The sequence below is a fragment of the Dermacentor variabilis genome, unplaced genomic scaffold (genome assembly GCF_050947875.1).
Source record: "Dermacentor variabilis isolate Ectoservices unplaced genomic scaffold, ASM5094787v1 scaffold_13, whole genome shotgun sequence".
Lineage (NCBI taxonomy): Eukaryota > Metazoa > Arthropoda > Arachnida > Ixodida > Ixodidae > Dermacentor > Dermacentor variabilis.
The window spans coordinates 37,159,603-37,184,879 of NW_027460291.1; the positions used below are offsets into that span (position 1 = coordinate 37,159,603).

General features: G+C 48.8%; 1 protein-coding gene across 2 annotated transcripts in view; it reads right to left on the minus strand.

Annotated features, from left to right (window-relative positions):
- Positions 1 to 25,277, minus strand: part of LOC142566819 (organic cation transporter protein-like) — a 196,469-nt gene that overhangs the window by 37,584 nt on the left and 133,608 nt on the right. For both annotated transcript variants that reach the window (XM_075677704.1, XM_075677706.1), the window contains 2 exons: positions 21,252 to 21,337; positions 20,311 to 20,525 (listed from right to left, as the gene is read on the minus strand). In XM_075677704.1, the coding sequence (XP_075533819.1) occupies positions 20,311 to 20,525; positions 21,252 to 21,337 (301 nt within the window). The remainder of the gene's footprint in view (positions 1 to 20,310; positions 20,526 to 21,251; positions 21,338 to 25,277) is intronic.

The window sequence follows — 25,277 nt, forward strand, 5'->3', positions numbered from 1 at the left end:
GGCATGTGCTGCTCTTCAATAAAATTCTCTCACGCCAATTTGCGTAACTAGGTAGTTCATGGTCGAGTGCGCAGAGCATCGGGCTGCACAGCTGAGAGAAGCATGTTCGTATCCAACCACTGGGCGAATTTGGTTCACTGAGTATGCGACAGTGGGCATGTGCTGCTCTTCAATAAAACTCTCTCACGCCAATTTGCGTAACTAGGTATTTCATGGTCGAGTGCGCAGAGCATCGGGCTGCCACGCTGAGAGAAGCATGTTCGTAACCAACCACTGGGCGAATTTGGTTCACTGAGTATGCGACACTGGGCATGTGCTGCTCTTCAATAAAACTCTCTCACACCAATTTGCGTAACTAGGTCGTTCATGTTCGAGTGCGCAGAGCATCGGGCTGTCGCGCTGAGAGAAGCATGTTCGTAACCAACCACTGGGCGAATTTTGTTCACTGAGTATGCGACACTGGGCATGTGCTGCTCTTCAATAAAACTCTCTCACGCCAATTTGCGTAACTAGGTAGTTCATGGTCGAGTGCGCAGAGCATCGGGATGCCACGCTGAGAGAAGCATGTTCGTAACCAACCACTGGGCGAATTTGGTTCACTGAGTATGCGACACTGGGCATGTGCTGCTCTTCAATAAAACTCTCTCACGCCAATTTGCGTAACTAGGTAGTTCATGGTCGAGTGCGCAGAGCATCGGGCTGTCGCGCTGATAGAAGCATGTTCGTAACCAACCACTGGGCGAATTTTGTTCACTGAGTATGCGACACTGGGCATGTGCTGCTCTTCAATAAAACTTTCTCACGCCAATTCGCGTAACTAGGTAGTTCATGGTCGAGTGCGCAGAGCATCGGGCTGCCACGCTGAGAGAAGCATGTTCGTAGCCAACCACTGGGCGAATTTGGTTCACTGAGTATGCGACACTGGGCATGTGCAGCTCTTCAATAAAGCTCTCTCACGCCAATTTGCGTAACTAGGCAGTTCGTGGTCGAATGCTCAGAGCATCGGGCTGTCGCGCTGAGAGACGCATGTTCGTAACCAACCACTGGGCGAATTTTGTTCTCTGAGTATGCGACACTGGGCATGTGTCGCTCTTCAATAAAGCTCTCTCACGCCAATTTGCCTCACTAGGCAGTTCATGGTCGAATGCTCAGAGCATCGGGCTGTCGCGCTCAGAGACGCATGTTCGCAACCAACCACTGGGCGAATTTTGTTCACTGAGTATGCGACACTGGGCATGTGCTGCTCTTCAATAAAATTCTCTCACGCCAATTTGCGTAACTAGGTAGTTCATGGTCGAGTGCGCAGAGCATCGGGCTGCACAGCTGAGAGAAGCATGTTCGTATCCAACCACTGGGCGAATTTGGTTCACTGAGTATGCGACAATGGGCATGTGCTGCTCTTCAATAAAACTCTCTCACGCCAATTTGCCTAACTAGGTAGTTCATGGTCGAGTGCGCAGAGCATCGGGCTGTCGCGCTGAGGGAAGCATGTTCGTAACCAACCACTGGGCGAATTTTATTCACTGAGTATGCGACACTGGGCATGTGCCGCTCTTAAATAAAGCTCTCTCACGCCAATTTGCGTCACTACGCAGTTCATGGTCGAATGCTCAGAGCATCGGGCTGTCGCGCTGAGAGAAGCATGTTCGTAACGAACCACTGGGCGAGCTTGGTTCACTGAGTATGCGACAGTGGGCATGTGTCGCTCTTCAATAAAGCTCTTTCACGCAAATTTGCATCACTAGGTATTTCATGGTCGAATCCTCAGAGCATCGGGTTGCCACGCAGAGAGAAGCATGTTCGTAACCAACCACTGGGCGAATTTGGTTCACTGAGTATGCGACACTGGGCATGTGGTGCTCTTCAATAAAGCTCTGTCACGCCAATTTGCGTCACTAGGTAGTTCATGGTCGAATGCTCAGAGCATCGGGCTGCCGCGCTGAGAGAAGCATGTTCGAAACCAACCACTGGGCGAATTTGGTTCACAGAGTATGCAACACTGCGAATGTGCTGCTCTTCAATAAAACTCTCTCACGCCAATATGCGTCACTAGGTAGTTCATGGTCGAATGCACAGAGCATCGGGTAGCCGAGCTGAGTGAAGCATGTTCGTAACCAACCACTGGGCGAATTTTGTTCACTGAGTATGCGACACTGGGCATGTGCCGCTCTTCAATAAAACTCTCTCACGCCAATTTGCGTAACTAGGTAGTTCATGGTCGAGTGCGCAGAGCATCGGGCTGCCACGCTGAGAGAAGCATGTTCCCAACCAACCACTGGGCGAATTTGGTTCACTGAGTATGCGACACTGGGCATGTGCTGCTCTTCAATAAAGCTCTCTCACGCCAATCTGCGTCACTAGGCAGTTTGTGGTCGAATGCTCAGAGCTTCGGGCTGCTGCGCTGAGAGACGCATGTTCGTAACCAACAACTGGGCGAATTTTGTTCACTGAGTATGCGACACTGGGCATGTGCTGCTCTTCAATAAAACTCTCTCACGCCAATTTGCGTAACTAGGTAGTTCATGGTCGAGTGCGCAGAGCATTGGGCTGCCATGCTGAGAGAAGCATGTTCGTAACCAAGCACTGGGCGAATTTGGTTCACTGAGTATGCGACACTGGGCATGCGCTGCTCTTCAATAAAACTCTCTTACGCCAATTTGCGAAATAGGTAGTTCATGGTCGAGTGCGCAGAGCATCGGGCTGTCGCGCTGAGATAAGCATGTTCGTAACCAACCACTGAACGAATTTTGTTCACTGAGTATGCGACACTGGGCATGTGCTGCTCTTCAATAAAACTCTCTCACGCCAATTTGCGTAACTAGGTAGTTCATGGTCGAGTGCGCAGAGCATCGGGTTGCCACGCAGAGAGAAGCATGTTCGTAACCAACCACTGGGCGAATTTGGTTCACTGAGTATACGACACTGGGCATGTGCTGCTCTTCAATAAAACTCTCTCACGCCAATTTGCGTAACTAGGTCGTTCATGGTCGAGTGCGCAGAGCATCAGGCTGTCGTGCTGAGAGAAGCATGTTCGTAACCAACCACTGGGCGAATTTTGTTCACTGAGTATGCCACACTGGGCATGTGGTGCTCTTCAATAAAACTCTCTCACGCCAATTTGCGTCACTATGCAGTTCATGGTCGAATGCTCAGAGCATCGGGCTGTCGCGCTGATAGAAGCATGTTCGTAACCAACCACTGGGCGAATTTTGTTCACTGAGTATGCGACACTGGGCATGTGCTGCTCTTCAATAAAACTCTCTCACGCCAATTCGCGTAACTAGGTAGTTCATGGTCGAGTGCGCAGAGCATCGGGCTGCCACGCTGAGAGAAGCATGTTCGTAGCCAACCACTGGGCGAATTTGGTTCACTGAGTATGCGACACTGGGCATGTGCAGCTCTTCAATAAAGCTCTCTCACGCCAATTTGCGTAACTAGGCAGTTCGTGGTCGAATGCTCAGAGCATCGGGCTGTCGCGCTGAGAGACGCATGTTCGTAACCAACCACTGGGCGAATTTTGTTCACTGAGTATGCGACACTGGGCATGTGTCGCTCTTCAATAAAGCTCTCTCACGCCAATTTGCCTCACTAGGCAGTTCATGGTCGAATGCTCAGAGCATCGGGCTGTCGCGCTCAGAGACGCATGTTCGCAACCAACCACTGGGCGAATTTTGTTCACTGAGTATGCGACACTGGGCATGTGCTGCTCTTCAATAAAATTCTCTCACGCCAATTTGCGTAACTAGGTAGTTCATGGTCGAGTGTGCAGAGCATCGGGCTGCCACGCTGAGAGAAGCATGTTCGTAACCAACCACTGGGCGAATTTGGTTCACTGAGTATGCGACAATGGGCATGTGCTGCTCTTGAATAAAACTCTCTCACGCCAATTTGCGAAATAGGTAGTTCATGGTCGAGTGCGCAGAGCATCGGGCTGTCGCGCTGAGATAAGCATGTTCGTAAGCAACCACTGGGCGAATTTTGTTCACTGAGTATGCGACACTAGGCATGTGCTGCTCTTCAATAAAACTCTCTCACGACAATTTGCGTAACTAGGTAGTTCATAGTCGAGTGCGCAGAGCATCGGGTTGCCACGCAGAGAGAAGCATGTTCGTAACCAACCACTGGACGAATTTGGTTCACTGAGTATGCGACACTGGGCATGTGCTGCTCTTCAATAAAACTCTCTCACGCCAATTTGCGTAACTAGGTCGTTCATGGTCGAGTGCGCAGAGCATCAGGCTGTCGTGCTGAGAGAAGCATGTTCGTAACCAACCACTGGGCGAATTTTGTTCACTGAGTATGCCACACTGGGCATGTGGTGCTCTTCAATAAAACTCTCTCACGCCAATTTGCCTCACTAGGCAGTTCATGGTCGAATGCTCAGAGCATCGGGCTGTCGCGCTCAGAGACGCATGTTCGCAACCAACCACTGGGCGAATTTTGTTCACTGAGTATGCGACACTGGGCATGTGCTGCTCTTCAATAAAATTCTCTCACGCCAATTTGCGTATTTAGGTAGTTCATGGTCGAGTGCGCAGAGCATCGGGCTGCCACGCTGAGAGAAGCATGTTCGTAACCAACCACTGGGCGAATTTGGTTCACTGAGTATGCGACAATGGGCATGTGCTGCTCTTCAATAAAACTCTCTCACGCCAATTTGCCTAACTAGGTAGTTCATGGTCGAGTGCGCAGAGCATCGGGCTGTCGCGCTGAGGGAAGCATGTTCGTAACCAACCACTGGGCGAATTTTATTCACTGAGTATGCGACACTGGGCATGTGCCGCTCTTAAATAAAGCTCTCTCACGCCAATTTGCGTCACTACGCAGTTCATGGTCGAATGCTCAGAGCATCGGGCTGTCGCGCTGAGAGAAGCATGTTCGTAACGAACCACTGGGCGAGCTTGGTTCACTGAGTATGCGACAGTGGGCATGTGTCGCTCTTCAATAAAGCTCTTTCACGCAAATTTGCATCACTAGGTATTTCATGGTCGAATGCTCAGAGCATCGGGTTGCCACGCAGAGAGAAGCATGTTCGTAACCAAACACTGGGCGAATTTGGTTCACTGAGTATGCGACACTGGGCATGTGGTGCTCTTCAATAAAGCTCTGTCACGCCAATTTGCGGCACTAGGTAGTTCATGGTCGAATGCTCAGAGCATCGGGCTGCCGCGCTGAGAGAAGCATGTTCGAAACCAACCACTGGGCGAATTTGGTTCACAGAGTATGCGACACTGCGAATGTGCTGCTCTTCTATAAAACTCTCTCACGCCAATTTGCGTAAATAGGTAGTTCATGGTCGAGTGCGCAGAGCATCGGGCTGCCACGCTGAGAGAAGCATGTTCGCAACCAACCACTGGGCGAATCTGGTTCACTGAGTATGCGACACTGGGCATGTGCCGCTCTTCAATAAAACTCTCTCACGCCAATTTGTGTAACTAGGTAGTTCATGGTCGAGTGCGCAGAGCATCGGGCTGCCACGCAGAGAGAAGCATGTTCGTAACCAACCACTGGGCGAATTTGGTTCACTGAGTATGCGACACTGGGCATGTGCTGCTCTTCAATAAAACTCTCTCACGCCAATTTGCGTAACTAGGTCGTTCATGGTCGAGTGCGCAGAGCATCAGGCTGTCGCGCTGAGAGAAGCATGTTCGTAACCAACCACTTGGCGAATTTGGTTCACTGAGTATGCGACAATGGGCATGTGCTGCTCTTCAATAAAACTCTCTCACGCCAATTTGCCTAACTAGGTAGTTGATGGTCGAGTGCGCAGAGCATCGGGCTGTCGCGCTGAGGGAAGCATGTTCGTAACCAACCACTGGGCGAATTTTATTCACTGAGTATGCGACACTGGGCATGTGCCGCTCTTAAATAAAGCTCTCTCACGCCAATTTGCGTCACTACGCAGTTCATGGTCGAATGCTCAGAGCATCGGGCTGTCGCGCTGAGAGAAGCATGTTCGTAACAAACCACTGGGCGAGCTTGGTTCACTGAGTATGCGACTGTGGGCATGTGTCGCTCTTCAATAAAGCTCTTTCACGCAAATTTGCATCACTAGGTATTTCATGGTCGAATGCTCAGAGCATCGGGTTGCCACGCAGAGAGAAGCATGTTCGTAACCAACCACTGGGCGAATTTGGTTCACTGAGTATGCGACACTGGGCATGTGGTGCTCTTCAATAAAGCTCTGTCACGCCAATTTGCGTCACTAGGTAGTTCATGGTCGAATGCTCAGAGCATCGGGCTGCCGCGCTGAGAGAAGCATGTTCGAAACCAACCACTGGGCGAATTTTGTTCACTGAGTATGCGACACTGCGAATGTGCTGCTCTTCAATAAAACTTTCTCACGCCAATTTGCGTAACTAGGTAGTTCATGGTCGAGTGCGCAGAGCATCGGGCTGCCACGCTGAGAGAAGCATGTTCGCAACCAACCACTGGGAGAATTTTGTTCACTGAGTATGCGACACTGGGCATGTGCTGCTCTTCAATAAAACTCTCTCACGCCAATTTGCGTAACTAGGTAGTTCATGGTCGAGTGCGCAGAGCATCGGGCTGCCACGCTGAGAGAAGCATGTTCGTAACCAAACACTGGGCGAATTTGGTTCACTGAGTATGCGACACTGGGCATGTGCTGCTCTTCAATAAAGCTCTCTCACGCCAATTTGCGTCACTAGGCAGTTCATGGTCGAATGCTCAGAGCATCGGGCTGCTGCGCTGAGAGACGCATGTTCGTAACCAACAACTGGGCGAATTTTGTTCACTGAGTATGCGACACTGGGCATGTGCTGCTCTTCAATAAAACTCTCTCCCGCCAATTTGCGTAACTAGGTAGTTCATGGTCGAGTGCGCAGAGCATTGGGCTGCCATGCTGAGAGAAGCATGTTCGTAACCAACCATTGGGCGAATTTGGTTCACTGAGTATGCGACACTGGGCATGCGCTGCTCTTCAATAAAACTCTCTCACGCCAATTTGCGTAACTAGGTAGTTCATGGTCGAGTGCACAGAGCATCGGGCTGTCGCGCTGAGAGAAGCATGTTCGTAACCAACCACTGGGCGAATTTTGTTCACTGAGTATGCGACACTGGGCATGTGCTGCTCTTCAATAAAACTCTCTCACGCCAATTTGCGTAACTAGGTAGTTCATGGTCGAGTGCGCAGAGCATCAGGCTGCCACGCTGAGAGAAGCATGTTCGTAACCAACCACTGGGCGAATTTGGTTCACTGAGTATGCGACACTGGGCATGTGCTGCTCTTCAATAAAACTCTCTCACGCCAATTTGCGTAACTAGGTCGTTCATGGTCGAGTGCGCAGAGCATCAGGCTGTCGCGCTGAGAGAAGCATGTTCGTAACCAACCACTGGGCGAATTTTGTTCACTGAGTATGCGACACTGGGCATGTGCTGCTCTTCAATAAAACTCTCTCACGCCAATTTGCGTAACTATGTAGTTCATGGTCGAGCGCGCAGAGCATCGGGCTGCCACGCTGAGAGAAGCATGTTCGTAACCAATCACTGGGCGAATTTTGTTCACTGAGTATGCGACACTGGGCATGTGCTGCTCTGCAATAAAACTCTCTCACGCCGATTTGCGTAACTAGGTAGTTCGTGGTCGAGTGCGCAGTGCATCGGGCTGCCACGCTCAGAGAAGCATGTTCGTAACCAACCACTGGGCGAATTTTTGTTCACTGAGTATGCGACACTGGGCATGTGCTGCTCTTCAATAAAACTCTCTCACGCCAATTTGCGTAACTAGGTAGTTCATGGTCGAGTGCGCAGAGCATCGGGCTGTCGCGCTGAGAGAAGCATGTCCGTAACCAACCACTGGGCGAATTTTGTTCACTGAGTATGCGACACTGGGCATGTGCTGCTCTTCAATAAAGCTCTCTCACGCCAATTTGCGTCCCTATGCAGTTCATGGTCGAATGCTCAGAGCAGAGGGCATTCGCGCTGGGAGACGCATGTTCGTAACCAACCACTGGGCGAATTTTGTTCACTGAGTATGCGACACTGGGCATGTGCTGCTCTTCAATAAAACTCTCTCACGCCAATTTGCGTAACTAGGTAGTTCATGGTCGAGTGCGCAGAGCATCGGGCTGCCACGCTGAGAGAAGCATGTTCGTAACCAACCACTGGGCGAATTTGGTTCACTGAGTATGCGACACTGGGCATGTGCTGCTCTTCAATAAAACACTCTCACGCCAATTTGCGTAACTAGGTCGTTCATGGTCGAGTGCGCAGAGCATCGGGCTGTCGCGCTGAGAGAAGCATGTTCGTAACCAACCACTGGGCGAATTTTGTTCACTGAGTATGCGACACTGGGCATGTGCTGCTCTTCAATAAAACTCTCTCACGCCAATTTGCGTAACTAGGTAGTTCATGGTCGAGTGCGCAGAGCATCGGGCTGTGGCGCTGAGAGAAGCATGTCCGTAACCAACCACTGGGCGAATTTTGTTCACTGAGTGTGCGACACTGGGCATGTGCTGCTCTTCAATAAAACTCTCTCACGCCAATTTGCGTAACTAGGTAGTTCATGGTCGAGTGCGCAGAGCATCGGGCTGTCACGCTGAGAGAAGCATGTTAGTAACCAACCACTGGGCGAATTTTGATCACTGAGTATGCGACACTGGGCATGTGCTGCTCTTCAATAAAACTCTCTCACGCCAATTTGCTTAACTAGGTAGTTCATGGTCGAGTGCGCAGAGCATCGGGCTGCCACGCTGAGAGAAGCATGTTCGTAACCAACCACTGGGCGAATTTGGTTCACTGAGTATGCGACACTGGGCATGTGCTGCTCTTCAATAAAGCTCTCTCACGCCAATTTGCGTAACTAGGTAGTTCATGGTCGAGTGCGCAGAGCATTGGGCTGCCATGCTGAGAGAAGCATGTTCGTAACCAACCACTGGGCGAATTTTGTTCACTGAGTATGCGACACTGGGCATGTGCTGCTCTTCAATAATACTCTCTCACGCCAATTTGCGTAACTAGGTAGTTCATGGTCGAGTACGCAGAGCATCGGGCTGCCACACTGAGAGAAGCATGTTCGTAACCAACCACTGGGCGAATTTTGTTCACTGAGTATGCGACACTGGGCATGTGCTGCTCTTCAATAAAACTCTCTCACGCCAATTTGCGTAACTAGGTAGTTCATGGTCGAGTGCGCAGAGCATCAGGCTGCCACGCTGAGAGAAGCATGTTCGTAACCAACCACTGGGCGAATTTGGTTCACTGAGTATGCGACACTGGGCATGTGCTGCTCTTCAATAAAACTCTCTCACGCCAATTTGCGTAACTAGGTCGTTCATGGTCGAGTGCGCAGAGCATCAGGCTGTCGCGCTGAGAGAAGCATGTTCGTAACCAACCACTGGGCGAATTTTGTTCACTGAGTATGCGACACTGGGCATGTGCTGCTCTTCAATAAAACTCTCTCACGCCAATTTGCGTAAATATGTAGTTCATGGTCGAGCGCGCAGAGCATCGGGCTGCCACGCTGAGAGAAGCATGTTCGTAACCAATCACTGGGCGAATTTTGTTCACTGAGTATGCGACACTGGGCATGTGCTGCTCTGCAATAAAACTCTCTCACGCCGATTTGCGTAACTAGGTAGTTCGTGGTCGAGTGCGCAGTGCATCGGGCTGCCACGCTCAGAGAAGCATGTTCGTAACCAACCACTGGGCGAATTTTTGTTCACTGAGTATGCGACACTGGGCATGTGCTGCTCTTCAATAAAACTCTCTCACGCCAATTTGCGTAACTAGGTAGTTCATGGTCGAGTGCGCAGAGCATCGGGCTGTCGCGCTGAGAGAAGCATGTCCGTAACCAACCACTGGGCGAATTTTGTTCACTGAGTATGCGACACTGGGCATGTGCTGCTCTTCAATAAAGCTCTCTCACGCCAATTTGCGTCCCTATGCAGTTCATGGTCGAATGCTCAGAGCAGAGGGCATTCGCGCTGGGAGACGCATGTTCGTAACCAACCACTGGGCGAATTTTGTTCACTGAGTATGCGACACTGGGCATGTGCTGCTCTTCAATAAAACTCTCTCACGCCAATTTGCGTAACTAGGTAGTTCATGGTCGAGTGCGCAGAGCATCGGGCTGCCACGCTGAGAGAAGCATGTTCGTAACCAACCACTGGGCGAATTTGGTTCACTGAGTATGCGACACTGGGCATGTGCTGCTCTTCAATAAAACACTCTCACGCCAATTTGCGTAACTAGGTCGTTCATGGTCGAGTGCGCAGAGCATCGGGCTGTCGCGCTGAGAGAAGCATGTTCGTAACCAACCACTGGGCGAATTTTGTTCACTGAGTATGCGACACTGGGCATGTGCTGCTCTTCAATAAAACTCTCTCACGCCAATTTGCGTAACTAGGTAGTTCATGGTCGAGTGCGCAGAGCATCGGGCTGTGGCGCTGAGAGAAGCATGTCCGTAACCAACCACTGGGCGAATTTTGTTCACTGAGTATGCGACACTGGGCATGTGCTGCTCTTCAATAAAACTCTCTCACGCCAATTTGCGTAACTAGGTAGTTCATGGTCGAGTGCGCAGAGCATCGGGCTGTCACGCTGAGAGAAGCATGTTAGTAACCAACCACTGGGCGAATTTTGATCACTGAGTATGCGACACTGGGCATGTGCTGCTCTTCAATAAAACTCTCTCACGCCAATTTGCTTAACTAGGTAGTTCATGGTCGAGTGCGCAGAGCATCGGGCTGCCACGCTGAGAGAAGCATGTTCGTAACCAACCACTGGGCGAATTTGGTTCACTGAGTATGCGACACTGGGCATGTGCTGCTCTTCAATAAAGCTCTCTCACGCCAATTTGCGTAACTAGGTAGTTCATGGTCGAGTGCGCAGAGCATTGGGCTGCCATGCTGAGAGAAGCATGTTCGTAACCAACCACTGGGCGAATTTTGTTCACTGAGTATGCGACACTGGGCATGTGCTGCTCTTCAATAATACTCTCTCACGCCAATTTGCGTAACTAGGTAGTTCATGGTCGAGTACGCAGAGCATCGGGCTGCCACACTGAGAGAAGCATGTTCGTAACCAACCACTGGGCGAATTTTGTTCACTGAGTATGCGACACTGGGCATGTGCTGCTCTTCAATAAAACTCTCTCACGCCAATTTGCGTAACTAGGTAGTTCATGGTCGAGTGCGCAGAGCATCAGGCTGCCACGCTGAGAGAAGCATGTTCGTAACCAACCACTGGGCGAATTTGGTTCACTGAGTATGCGACACTGGGCATGTGCTGCTCTTCAATAAAACTCTCTCACGCCAATTTGCGTAACTAGGTCGTTCATGGTCGAGTGCGCAGAGCATCAGGCTGTCGCGCTGAGAGAAGCATGTTCGTAACCAACCACTGGGCGAATTTTGTTCACTGAGTATGCGACACTGGGCATGTGCTGCTCTTCAATAAAACTCTCTCACGCCAATTTGCGTAACTATGTAGTTCATGGTCGAGCGCGCAGAGCATCGGGCTGCCACGCTGAGAGAAGCATGTTCGTAACCAATCACTGGGCGAATTTTGTTCACTGAGTATGCGACACTGGGCATGTGCTGCTCTTCAATAAAACTCTCTCACGCCAATTTGCGTAACTAGGTAGTTCATGGTCGAGTGCGCAGAGCATCGGGCTGTCACGCTGAGAGAAGCATGTTAGTAACCAACCACTGGGCGAATTTTGATCACTGAGTATGCGACACTGGGCATGTGCTGCTCTTCAATAAAACTCTCTCACGCCAATTTGCTTAACTAGGTAGTTCATGGTCGAGTGCGCAGAGCATCGGGCTGCCACGCTGAGAGAAGCATGTTCGTAACCAACCACTGGGCGAATTTGGTTCACTGAGTGTGCGACACTGGGCATGTGCTGCTCTTCAATAAAACTCTCTCACGCCAATTTGCCTAACTAGGTAGTTCATGGTCGAGTGCGCAGAGCATCGGGCTGTCGCGCTGAGAGAAGCATGTTCGTAACCAACCACTGGGCGAATTTTGTTCACTGAGTATGCGACACTGGGCATGTGCTGCTCTTCAATAGAGCTCTCTCACGCCAATTTGCGTCACTAGGCAGTTCATGGTCGAATGATCAGGGCATCGGGCTGCCGCGCTGAGAGACGCATGTTCGTAACCAATCACTGGGCGAATTTTGTTCACTGAGTATGCGACACTGGGCATGTGCTGCTCTTCAATAAAACTCTCTCACGCCAATTTGCGTAACTAGGTAGTTCGTGGTCGAGTGCGCAGTGCATCGGGCTGCCACGCTCAGAGAAGCATGTTCGTAACCAACCACTGGGCGAATTTTTGTTCACTGAGTATGCGACACTGGGCATGTGCTGCTCTTCAATAAAACTCTCTCACGCCAATTTGCGTAACTAGGTAGTTCATGGTCGAGTGCGCAGAGCAGAGGGCATTCGCGCTGAGAGACGCATGTTCGTAACCAACCACTGGGCGAATTTTGTTCACTGAGTATGCGACACTGGGCATGTGCTGCTCTTCAATAAAACTCTCTCACGCCAATTTGCGTAACTAGGTAGTTCATGGTCGTGTGCGCAGAGCATCGGGCTGCCACGCTGAGAGAAGCATGTTCGTAACCAACCACTGGGCGAATTTTGTTCACTGAGTATGCGACACTGGGCATGTGCTGCTCTTCAATAAAACTCTCTCACGCCAATTTGCGTAACTAGGTAGTTCATGGTCGAGTGCGCAGAGCATCGGGCTGCCACGCTGAGAGAAGCATGTTCGTAACCAACCACTGGGCGAATTTCGTTCACTGAGTATGCGACACTGGGCATGTGCTGCTCTTCAATAAAACTCTCTCACGCCAATTTGCGTAACTAGGTAGTTCATGGTCGAGTGCGCAGGGCATCGGGCTGCCACGCTGAGAGAAGCATGTTCGTGACCAACCACTGGGCGAATTTGGTTCACTGAGTATGCGACACTGGGCATGTGCTGCTCTTCAATAAAGCTCTCTCACGCCAATTTGCGTAACTAGGTAGTTCATGGTCGAGTGGGCAGAGCATCGGGCTGCCACGCTGAGAGAAGCATGTTCATAACCAACCACTGGGCGAATTTTGTTCACTGAGTATGCGACACTGGGCATGGGCTGCTCTTCAATAAAACTCTCTCACGCCAATTTGCGTAACTAGGTAGTTCATGGTCGAGTGCGCAGAGCATCGGGCTGCCACGCTGAGAGAAGCATGTTCGCAACCAACCACTGGGCGAATTTGGTTCACTGAGTATGCGACACTGGGCATGTGCTGCTCTTCAATAAAACTCTCTCACGCCAATTTGCGTAACTAGGTAGTTCATGGTCGAGTGCGCAGAGCATCGGGCTGCCGCGCTGAGAGAAGCATGTTCGTAACCAACCACTGGGTGAATTTGGTTCACTGAGTATGCGACACTGGGCATGTGCTGCTCTTCAATAAAGCTCTCTCACGCCAATTTGCGTCACTAGGCAGTTCATGGTCGAATGCTTAGAGCATCGGGCTGCCACGCTTGGAGAAGCATGTTCGTAACCAACCACTGGGCGAATTTGGTTCACTGAGTATGCGACACTGGGCATGTGCTGCTCTTCAATAAAGCTCTCTCACGCCAATTTGCGTAACTAGGTAGTTCATGGTCGAGTGCGCAGAGCATTGGGCTGCCATGCTGAGAGAAGCATGTTCGTAACCAACCACTGGGCGAATTTTGTTCACTGAGTATGCGACACTGGGCATGTGCTGCTCTTCAATAATACTCTCTCACGCCAATTTGCGTAACTAGGTAGTTCATGGTCGAGTGCGCAGAGCATCGGGCTGCCACACTGAGAGAAGCATGTTCGTAACCAACCACTGGGCGAATTTTGTTCACTGAGTATGCGACACTGGGCATGTGCTGCTCTTCAATAAAACTCTCTCACGCCAATTTGCGTAACTAGGTAGTTCATGGTCGAGTGCGCAGAGCATCGGGCTGTCACGCTGAGAGAAGCATGTTAGTAACCAACCACTGGGCGAATTTTGATCACTGAGTATGCGACACTGGGCATGTGCTGCTCTTCAATAAAACTCTCTCACGCCAATTTGCTTAACTAGGTAGTTCATGGTCGAGTGCGCAGAGCATCGGGCTGCCACGCTGAGAGAAGCATGTTCGTAACCAACCACTGGGCGAATTTGGTTCACTGAGTGTGCGACACTGGGCATGTGCTGCTCTTCAATAAAACTCTCTCACGCCAATTTGCCTAACTAGGTAGTTCATGGTCGAGTGCGCAGAGCATCGGGCTGTCGCGCTGAGAGAAGCATGTTCGTAACCAACCACTGGGCGAATTTTGTTCACTGAGTATGCGACACTGGGCATGTGCTGCTCTTCAATAGAGCTCTCTCACGCCAATTTGCGTCACTAGGCAGTTCATGGTCGAATGATCAGGGCATCGGGCTGCCGCGCTGAGAGACGCATGTTCGTAACCAATCACTGGGCGAATTTTGTTCACTGAGTATGCGACACTGGGCATGTGCTGCTCTTCAATAAAACTCTCTCACGCCAATTTGCGTAACTAGGTAGTTCGTGGTCGAGTGCGCAGTGCATCGGGCTGCCACGCTCAGAGAAGCATGTTCGTAACCAACCACTGGGCGAATTTTTGTTCACTGAGTATGCGACACTGGGCATGTGCTGCTCTTCAATAAAACTCTCTCACGCCAATTTGCGTAACTAGGTAGTTCATGGTCGAGTGCGCAGAGCAGAGGGCATTCGCGCTGAGAGACGCATGTTCGTAACCAACCACTGGGCGAATTTTGTTCACTGAGTATGCGACACTGGGCATGTGCTGCTCTTCAATAAAACTCTCTCACGCCAATTTGCGTAACTAGGTAGTTCATGGTCGAGTGCGCAGAGCATCGGGCTGCCACGCTGAGAGAAGCATGTTCGTAACCAACCACTGGGCGAATTTGGTTCACTGAGTATGCGACACTGGGCATGTGCTGCTCTTCAATAAAACACTCTCACGCCAATTTGCGTAACTAGGTCGTTCATGGTCGAGTGCGCAGAGCATCGGGCTGTCGCGCTGAGAGAAGCATGTTCGTAACCAACCACTGGGCGAATTTTGTTCACTGAGTATGCGACACTGGGCATGTGCTGCTCTTCAATAAAACTCTCTCACGCCAATTTGCGTAACTAGGTAGTTCATGGTCGAGTGCGCAGAGCATCGGGCTGTGGCGCTGAGAGAAGCATGTCCGTAACCAACCACTGGGCGAATTTTGTTCACTGAGTATGCGACACTGGGCATGTGCTGCTCTTCAATAAAACTCTCTCACGCCAATTTGCGTAACTAGGTAGTTCATGGTCGAGTGCGCAGAGCATCGGGCTGTCACGCTGAGAGAAGCATGTTAGTAACCAACCACTGGGCAAATTTCGATCACTGAGTATGCGACACTGGGCATGTGCTGCTCTTCAATAAAACTCTCTCACGCCAATTTGCTTAACTAGGTAGTTCATGGTCGAGTGCGCAGAGCATCGGGCTGCCACGCTGAGAGAAGCATGTTCGTAACCAACCACTGGGCGAATTTGGTTCACTGAGTATGCGACACTGGGCATGTGCTGCTCTTCAATAAAGCTCTCTCACGCCAATTTGCGTAACTAGGTAGTTCATGGTCGAGTGCGCAGAGCATTGGGCTGCCATGCTGAGAGAAGCATGTTCGTAACCAACCACTGGGCGAATTTTGTTCACTGAGTATGCGACACTGGGCATGTGCTGCTCTTCAATAAAACTCTCTCACGCCAATTTGCGTAACTAGGTAGTTCATGGTCGAGTGCGCAGAGCATCGGGCTGCCACGCTGAGAGAAGCATGTTCGTAACCAACCACTGGGCGAATTTTGTTCACTGAGTCTGCGACACTGGGCATGTGCTGCTCTTCAATAAAGCTCTCTCACGCCAATTTGCGTAACTAGGTAGTTCATGGTCGAGTGCGCAGAGCATCGGGCTGTCACGCTGAGAGAAGCATGTTCGTAACCAACCACTGGGCGAATTTTGTTCACTGAGTATGCGACACTGGGCATGTGCTGCTCTTCAATAGAGCTCTCTCACGCCAATTTGCGTCACTAGGCAGTTCATGGTCCAATGATCAGGGCATCGGGCTGTCGCGCTGAGAGACGCATGTTCGTAACCAATCACTGGGCGAATTTTGTTCACTGAGTATGCGACACTGGGCATGTGCTGCTCTTCAATAAAACTCTCTCACGCCAATTTGCGTAACTAGGTAGTTCATGGTCGAGTGCGCAGAGCATCGGGCTGCCACGCTGAGAGAAGCATGTTCGTAACCAACCACTGGGCGAATTTTGTTCACTGAGTATGCGACACTGGGCATGTGCTGCTCTTCAATAAAACTCTCTCACGCCAATTTGCGTAACTAGGTAGTTCATGGTCGAGTGCGCAGAGCATCGGGCTGCCACGCTGAGAGAAGCATGTTCGTAACCAACCACTGGGCGAATTTCGTTCACTGAGTATGCGACACTGGGCATGTGCTGCTCTTCAATAAAACTCTCTCACGCCAATTTGCGTAACTAGGTAGTTCATGGTCGAGTGCGCAGGGCATCGGGCTGCCACGCTGAGAGAAGCATGTTCGTGACCAACCACTGGGCGAATTTGGTTCACTGAGTATGCGACACTGGGCATGTGCTGCTCTTCAATAAAGCTCTCTCACGCCAATTTGCGTAACTAGGTAGTTCATGGTCGAGTGGGCAGAGCATCGGGCTGCCACGCTGAGAGAAGCATGTTCATAACCAACCACTGGGCGAATTTTGTTCACTGAGTATGCGACACTGGGCATGGGCTGCTCTTCAATAAAACTCTCTCACGCCAATTTGCGTAACTAGGTAGTTCATGGTCGAGTGCGCAGAGCATCGGGCTGCCACGCTGAGAGAAGCATGTTCGCAACCAACCACTGGGCGAATTTGGTTCACTGAGTATGCGACACTGGGCATGTGCTGCTCTTCAATAAAACTCTCTCACGCCAATTTGCGTAACTAGGTAGTTCATGGTCGAGTGCGCAGAGCATCGGGCTGCCGCGCTGAGAGAAGCATGTTCGTAACCAACCACTGGGTGAATTTGGTTCACTGAGTATGCGACACTGGGCATGTGCTGCTCTTCAATAAAGCTCTCTCACGCCAATTTGCGTCACTAGGCAGTTCATGGTCGAATGCTTAGAGCATCGGGCTGCTGCGCTGAGAGAAGGATGCTCGAAAAAAAACTGTTGGGCGAACTTGGCTTACTGAGTATGCCACAAGGGGCATGTAGCACTCTTCAATAAGCCCCTCTCACGCCAATCTGGAAAATTAAGTAGTTCTGGCCGAATGGCTGGAGCATCGGGCTGCTGTGCCAAGAAGGTTCGAAACCAAGCGTTGGCCCGATTTGGTTCATTGATTTATGCGACAGTGGGTGCACGTCTGTGACACCAACTTTGGTCACGGAACCCGTCGTGGTTGCTTAGTGGCTATGGTGCTGGGCTGCTAAGCACGAGGTTGCAGGATCGAATCTCGGCCTCGGCGGCCGCATTTCGATGGAGCCGGAATCCGAAAACACCAGTGTACTTAGGTTTAGGTGCACGGTAAAGAACCCCTGATGGTCGAAATTTCCGGAGTCCCCCTACGACGGGCATCATAATCAAAAATTGGTTTTGGCACGTAAAACCGCATAATTTAATTTTAACTGTGGTCACTGAGGATATATTACTCTTGAATAAAAAATCTTTTAAAGTTTCTCCGATGTTGGGCGTACCGATCTCGCGTCATATATATATTCATATTCTTGTCTGAATATATATTCAGGTATGCGCCGCACGTATACTTCACGGCGGCCCGGCTAGATGCCGCAGCGTGTCCGGATTGTTGCGCGTTACTCGCACATGACTCATTTCGGTGGTGGAAATGTGGTGTATCCTTGCATTTTTAGAGCGCAGCTCTTTGGCGTCCGTTCCTGGGTTTCGCGTCGTCGTCGGCGTTGTCGCCGGCCTCGTAACCAGCTCCGCCCCCCTTTCATCCCCCCAGCGCTAGCAGCGACCGACTGATACCGCTGGATGCCGCTGACGCCGCTAGAGAGTGAAGATAACGTGACTGCATAGAACACCGTCGCCGCCATGCAGAAAGAGGAGGAAAGGGTCCCCCCCCCCCTGTTCTTGTGTGGCGGATAGGGTGCTCTTCAGTTGCCGACGCGCCGGTTATTTCACGTAGGCCCCGGCACGTCGACGAATACGTGACCACCTTCCCACGGCTAGACCTGGTTCTTAGCGATGCGGAAGCGAGGGTATCATATTGTTTGTGTCGGCATCGGCGGCGTTGTCCCTGAAACCAACTCCGCAGCTGGGGTTGACTCACTATCGGCGTCAGCGGCATCAGTCAGTCACTGCTATCTCTTCCCTCCTCCCTTTATCGTGTTGTCCGCTTGCTGCGCGCGCTTCTGCCCCCATCGTTTGCCGCTGGGTGTACACGCCGCCCCCCTCCCCCCTCTTCCTGCGAGTCTCCGGTTGTCAAAGCGCCGGCTCGAACTTAATTCCTTTCTTCGCTCCTCCTCCAATGCAACCCCTGTGCGGTGGCAATCAGAGAGCCAGATCGGTGGCGGCGGATCTGTATATGTGCACCGCCCGAGCCGAAATTGCCGCTGCCGTTCGCCCTGTGCGGTGGCAATCAGGGAGCCAGATCGGTGGCGGCGGATCTGTATATGTGCACCGCCCGAGCCGAAATTGCCGCTGCCGTTCGCCACTGCGAAATTATCTGCCAGTTCTTTCTGAGCCATGAGCGAGACGACCGATGGAAGTCCTCCGTCTGCTGCTGCTGCTGCTGCTGCTAAACGAGCTGCCAGAGCAGAGGCCCAGCGCCGTCGCCGTCAGAATCCAGAGGTGCGTGCCGCCGAAGCAGAAGCTTACCTAGTGGAGTCTTTGTTAAAGGAATACGTGTGAAAAAAAAAATTCTGTGATAGCGCATACATGTGTTGCTCGATTTCTTTGCCTCAATCTATCGAAAAGGTGAAACAGCTTATTTGCTGCGCTCAAATTTCGCATTAGGAAGTAACGTAATCGTCGGTAATTTTTTTTATTTGCAATAACGTCAATATTTATCATTAGATGGTTTCTGTCGCAATTTGCTGAAATTTACAGCCACGGTCAGGAAAATGCGATACCTTATACGACAGCAGGTGAAGGAAACCGTACATTGTTACCTGCATTTTACTCCACTTTCTTACGCTTTATTACCTGACGAAGCACAATTTGACTGAACGTTGAATTTTCACCATCTGTTCGAAGTACCCAGGAAGCTTGTTGTCAGTAAAATATAGTGATGCAGTGTAAACTGACCCATATAATAATTGGTTCTTTCTGTTGTGGACGATATAAAATTTTGTGGGCTAGAGAGCCAACAATATCAAAACAATTGGTGAAAAAAACGAGTCTTCCCCCAGAGCAGTACTGGTGCTGTATAGCGGAAGGCTTCAGGGTATATTATACAAGGATCATTAATGCCCACCAGTGCAGAGGTTTGAAGTGCGCTCTAGTGCAGTGCCGCTGCCGCGTTCGTAAATGTATGCCCTCAAAATCGGGCTCTATAGGAGTTACTATACAGTGCGAAGTTACAGCTGCGGTTCAAATTGTGCAGCCCCAAAGAACATTTATTAGCTCATGCCTTTCACAGTACGTTAAACGCTGGCTAAACCAATTATTTTCATAGTTGTAACAAGCAAAATTATAGCAACCATCCGTCTTCTGAAGCTTCTGTTGAGAACACTGTTTCTTTTTCTTATGTTGTTATTTAAAAGATTATTCTAACATAGGAGACAAAAGCAACATTGGTGATAGGTATTGCGGCAATCCATATATTGAAATTCGAATGGCCTGCTCTTTGAATGGGATACGCACGCTCCCGCACTATAAAAAGAAGTCCCACCGAGTTCTATATGAAACTCCTGGGCAGTTGGCGCCGAATAATCGCCATAGGGAAGAGCGCTAACCGCCGTAAGTTTGCTGGGCCAAACATTAAGCGCGTTGTCACAGCCTCCCGCATGATTCGTGTAAACTACGACGCCCTTTCAAGATTACCAACATGACCCGCCGCGGCATCTAGTAGTTTTATAGTTTTGCTGTTGAAGACAAGGTGGCAGGTTCAATTCCTGACCTTGCCGATCGCGTTCCGGGGGGTGCAGGAGGCAATAACATTCGTGTATCGAGCTGTGAGTGTACGTTACAGAACCCCAGGTTGTCATAATTAATCCGGGAGTCCTGGACTACGGCGCCTCGTATAACTCGTCTTAGTGACGTTAAGGTAGGCCAATCAGTGCGACCGGAAACAAACACTTACGGGCCGGTACGAAGATAAGCGCACTGCACACGAGGATGGTCGGAATGTAGAGCAGGTAGTAGATGGTGCGTCGTGGGACATAGTTGATGAGCAGCACGTTGACCAGCATGACGGGTAGTTCGAGCAATGACACGAGGAAGAAGTTTATGAATGGGTTACCGCCGAAGTCGGTGATCTTGTAGATGAGATCATAGTACACCAGGACCACGACGGCACTGCGAGGAAATAAAGAAAGGCATAAGAAACAAGGCGAGGATGGCTAGGGCAGGTGATATCAAGCGCCGTACGTTGTACCACTGTGAAATGAAGGAGAAAGATGTATACATGTCGCAGTCGCTTCAGTGGTTGCGCGTCTTGTGTGAAAGTGCACGTCTTAGCGCTTGTTCATCCGCCGGGACAGTTCCGCAAGAGGATGACCTCCAGAATTTGTGCGCCCAGGTTGCGCGCGATATCGGATGCCACAATGACAGTGATGAATGCCGAGGCTCCTGTAGTGGGAGCGCTGATGTTAATGTCCCACTGACGGAGCACTTTCAAGAATGATTATTTTATAGCATCATACGCACGACATAAGGAAAATTGATTTTTTTTTTTACTGCCAGCACCTGCCTTACAAGAAACATGTAGATTTTTGCACATCTTGCATATTTAAGTGAGTTTGGACAATAAGAGGCATGGAATTCCTGCCACTGTTATTCTGTGTCTCTGTTAAGTGTTCACTGATTCACCTGTTTTATGAAAGGGATATGCGTGCGTGGTGTCTTGAACTATGTTACAGGGGTACCTCTCGCGCCCCCACCCCCAACCAAAAAGAAAAAGAGGAAAAGAAGTTAAGTAAAGTTCAGCGTTGCTTACCCCGGGAGCACTTTCGACGATTCGATTATATTGAGGAACATTTTAAAGCATTTAATTCGGAAGTGCAGTTTTCAAATGTCACTTACAATTGTACGTATTGCGCCAGAGTGATGACGGCTATTTTCCGCTTCCGGAACAAGTCAAGGATGGAAGATTTTCTCTTCTTTCTCTCCTGCGAATGAAATAACAAATCCTTTTATAGGGATTCGACGTTCAACTTACGTCAAATAAACTAGCGCTTTTTCAATCACAGCAGTGACGTGCTATGGATAAATCTGAGCAATTAGAAATTATTACACATTGTGGGCGGAGGAAAACATTTGGCAAGATATCTTGGTACACTCGATTTACCAAATACGTAAAAGTAACTCAGACTCTCCTGCAACTACAATTTCGTGTTAGCCTGACGAACAAGAGGTCTAGCTAAATGTACAGTTACCACGCATGTTTTCGGAGCGAAAAAATTGGCGCAGTCAATTTTTTCGCCACATTGCCACTGAGCCTGGAGTTCAAGTGAGAAATGTGTTAATTGTATTGCTCCACCTTCAAAATCGATTATGGATATATCGGCTGCACTACAAAAAGCTTCTGAAAGCTTCGAAATTCAGTGCTTTGACAACTTTTGCGAATGAGGGCATGTGGATGCCGATAAAAAAGGGAGTAAATTTTATTGCCTGCTTCCCACTAAAATTTTCTAGTTCAACAAAATTACCGCTTTTCATGTTCAGGCGAGCAGTAAGCAAATTAATGGAAATCGCAGAGTCACGTGTATTGCATACGAAGCTCTTACACGTCACAAAAGGTATGCACGCTTCCCTGATGCGCCAACAGTAGCGCCTTCTTGAATGCTACCAGTAACGTTTTTGTCATCTATTTGTTTCTCTCAGGGCATAGGTGTTTAAATATTAGATCAAAATTTTTTACGGCGTCGGCTGTGAAATAAGCGATGTTCATTTGGGAGCGTATCCGAGCTTTTCCTTTTTTTACACGAGGTGGAGCAGTAAAATACAAATGCGTGTGCAAGGCCGATGCTGTCCATGTCCTGATTTAAGGCTGCATAGCGACGATATAAGACAAAGTTTGCTTTTCACTACTGCAGTTTTCAAACTTTTGCAAGCGATGACACGTCACAATTATTCCCCATTCTAGATTGCACGCATGTCTTTATAAATTGTTTTTGCTGATAGCGAGGCTGTCAAATAACAAATATTGTTTATCAGCGAAATGAGTAATCGAGCGGTTTATATCATCGAATTATTTCATCTCAATATGCAAATGGAAGTATGTTACGCATTCGGCTTTTTATGCAAGGAACATACAAATAAATTCGAACATACAAACGCATTCGATATAAAAACTCATTATTTGCTAATTTTTTAGAAACGAGAGACACAACCGATTTCGAAGAATTTAAGAAATTCAGAAACAAATTAAATCTGGATCTAAAAAATGCGAAAACTGCCTATTACGAAAACAAATTTGCTTCAATAGTGGACAAACCCAAAGAAGTTTGGAACGTTGTAAATGGCATGATATGCAATGGGAAACCTCGTCTACCTTCCGAGCTACTGATTGATGGAACTACCTGCTCTGGTGTAACACTTGCTAATACATTTAATGAACATTTTCTTAATGCAGGCGCTTGTCATATCACAGCAGGCGCGTGTCGCCCATCGCCTATAGAGCTTTATATGAAAGCTAGTTGCTGTGAGTCTCTATTTCTGACCCCCGCGTCTGAAGAAGAAGTCGTAGCTCTCGTTAATTCCCTTAAAAATAAATGTTCACCAGGCGATGACGATATAAGTACGGTGCCAGTAAAAGCCGCTATAAGAAGCATTAGTACACCTTTAACGCATATATGCAACAGAATGCTCCTGACTGGTGTCTTCTCTGTTAAGATGAAATCAGCTCGAGTTACAGTAATCTACAAGGGAGGTGACAAAAATGATATGAACAACTATCGCCCTATCTCGATATTGCCACTGTTTTCCAATATCGCAGAACGTGTGGTATATAGAAGGTTACAAAACTTCCTAGGTAAAAAAAACATAATATGTAAAGAACAGTATGGATTCCAGGCTGGTAAATCCATGCAGACTGCTCAACTGGACGTAAAAGATCGCCTCCTTTCTAACTTCGAACAAAATCTTTTCACCATCGGAATATTTCTAGACTTTCGAAAAGCTTTTGATTCAATTAAACACGATATCTTATTACTAAAGCTAGAAAAACATGGTATTCGCGGTATTGCACACAAATTGTTGGAAAGCTATCATACAGGACGGAGGCAGTCTACATGGCTACAGGAGCTTAAATCCGACACAGGTATAATAAAATTCGGTGTACCGCAAGGCTCTATCCTCGGCCCTCTACTTTTCATTTTATATATTAATGATAGAGTAAATGTACATTCAACTTCAAATATGGTCCTCTACGCTGATGACACCAATGTTTTCTTTTCCGGTCCCAACCTTAGCTTGCTTGAATATCCATCCAATACCTGGCTCAATGAACTGCGGACATGGCTTGATGACAATAAACTTCAACTAAACATAAAAAACTAAATATGTGCTTTTCCGCGCTAAAAATAAGCCTCTCGATCATAATATCCGACTATATTTAGTAACACAGAAATTGAGCAGGTGGATTCTCATAAGTTTCTAGGAGTTCGTTTCCGTAGTGACTTGGGCTGGACCGATCACGTCAACAGTCTGAGGATACGAATATCAAGATCAATTGGGATACTTCAACGACTTCGTTATCTTCTTCCATTCCATGTAAAAAAACTGTTATATTTTCTCTTATTCATTCTCATATTGTGTATAGTCTCTTAGTGTGGGGAACACGTAATAAAACTGACTCGGATAGGTTGTTCTCTCTACAAAAAAGAGCCTTGCGCATTTTGGGTAGATATCCTGTTAGTACTAAAGGCATGTTCACCTCTTGTAAAGTGTTACCTTTTTTATGCTACAAACACTACTTAGCACTCCTAATCTACCAAAAAATAAAACATGACTTTGAATCTTTTTCTCGTTCTTATTTGAATAGAGTAATCACGCATAACTTGCGTACAATTTATTTGATTGGTTCTAGGCCTCGCACTAATTACGGCACCCAGACTACAGATCACCAAATAACAATTTTATGCAACATATATCCAACATTAATTACTTGTGCCCAGGAGAGTGTCAACATTCATCAATTCAAGAAGAAAATGAGCCATCTTTTGAACACCTCTGTGTCAAATTTTGTTATGCATACCAGCAGCATTTCATTGTTATTCCGATTGCTCTGTGCGAATGTCTTTTTCCCTTTCCACACCACTTACTATCGCTCATTGTTGAGGACTTCTTCAGTATTATTTTCTGCCTGACCAGTGCTTGTATAATTGCTTATGTTGAATTCTTGTCTCGCTGTGTTTTCACTCCGCACCATCTGCACCGACGTGTAATGCGGGTGTTAAGCCTCGTCAGGAGGCATCCTAGTCTCATTTAGCCTCTCCCCGCAGACACCATGTATTATTTCCGAAATAAAATACATAAAAAATAGATGGGGCGCTATAACGTCAAGCTATTCGAAACGTTTCTATTCCATTTCTGCAATCAGTCCTCCGCGATTGGTCACAAGCCTTTTTAGAACACCCCCACTTCGCCTGTCTGTCACGCGACGTCACGGAAACCGCGATAGCTCCCTATCTGATATGACGTGTACGCACTGATTATACAGGATTGGACCAAAGAAAAGAAAAATAGTTATTTCTGATTCGACGTCTTTTCACCATTAGACGGCGGCTATTGGTGAAACGTTCTACGGCTGGATCCACTTCGCCTATCTGTCACGCGGCGTCACAAAACAGCAAAATATGAATGCGTCAAAGTGACGTGTACGTGTTAAAAATGCATATATATGCCGAACAAAAGTGAATTTTTTTCTGAATAGCCGCAGGCTTCCCTGATGGCTGCCGTCGATCGCTCAGGCACTGGCTACTCGCACCTGCCCGTGAGCATGGGTTTATTTGCGTATATTATAAAATTTTGCGTGGCAGTGTAACGTTATAGAGGCCTTAAGGCACATACATGAACTTGCTAAGCCGACTCTTCTTTGCTGAGGAT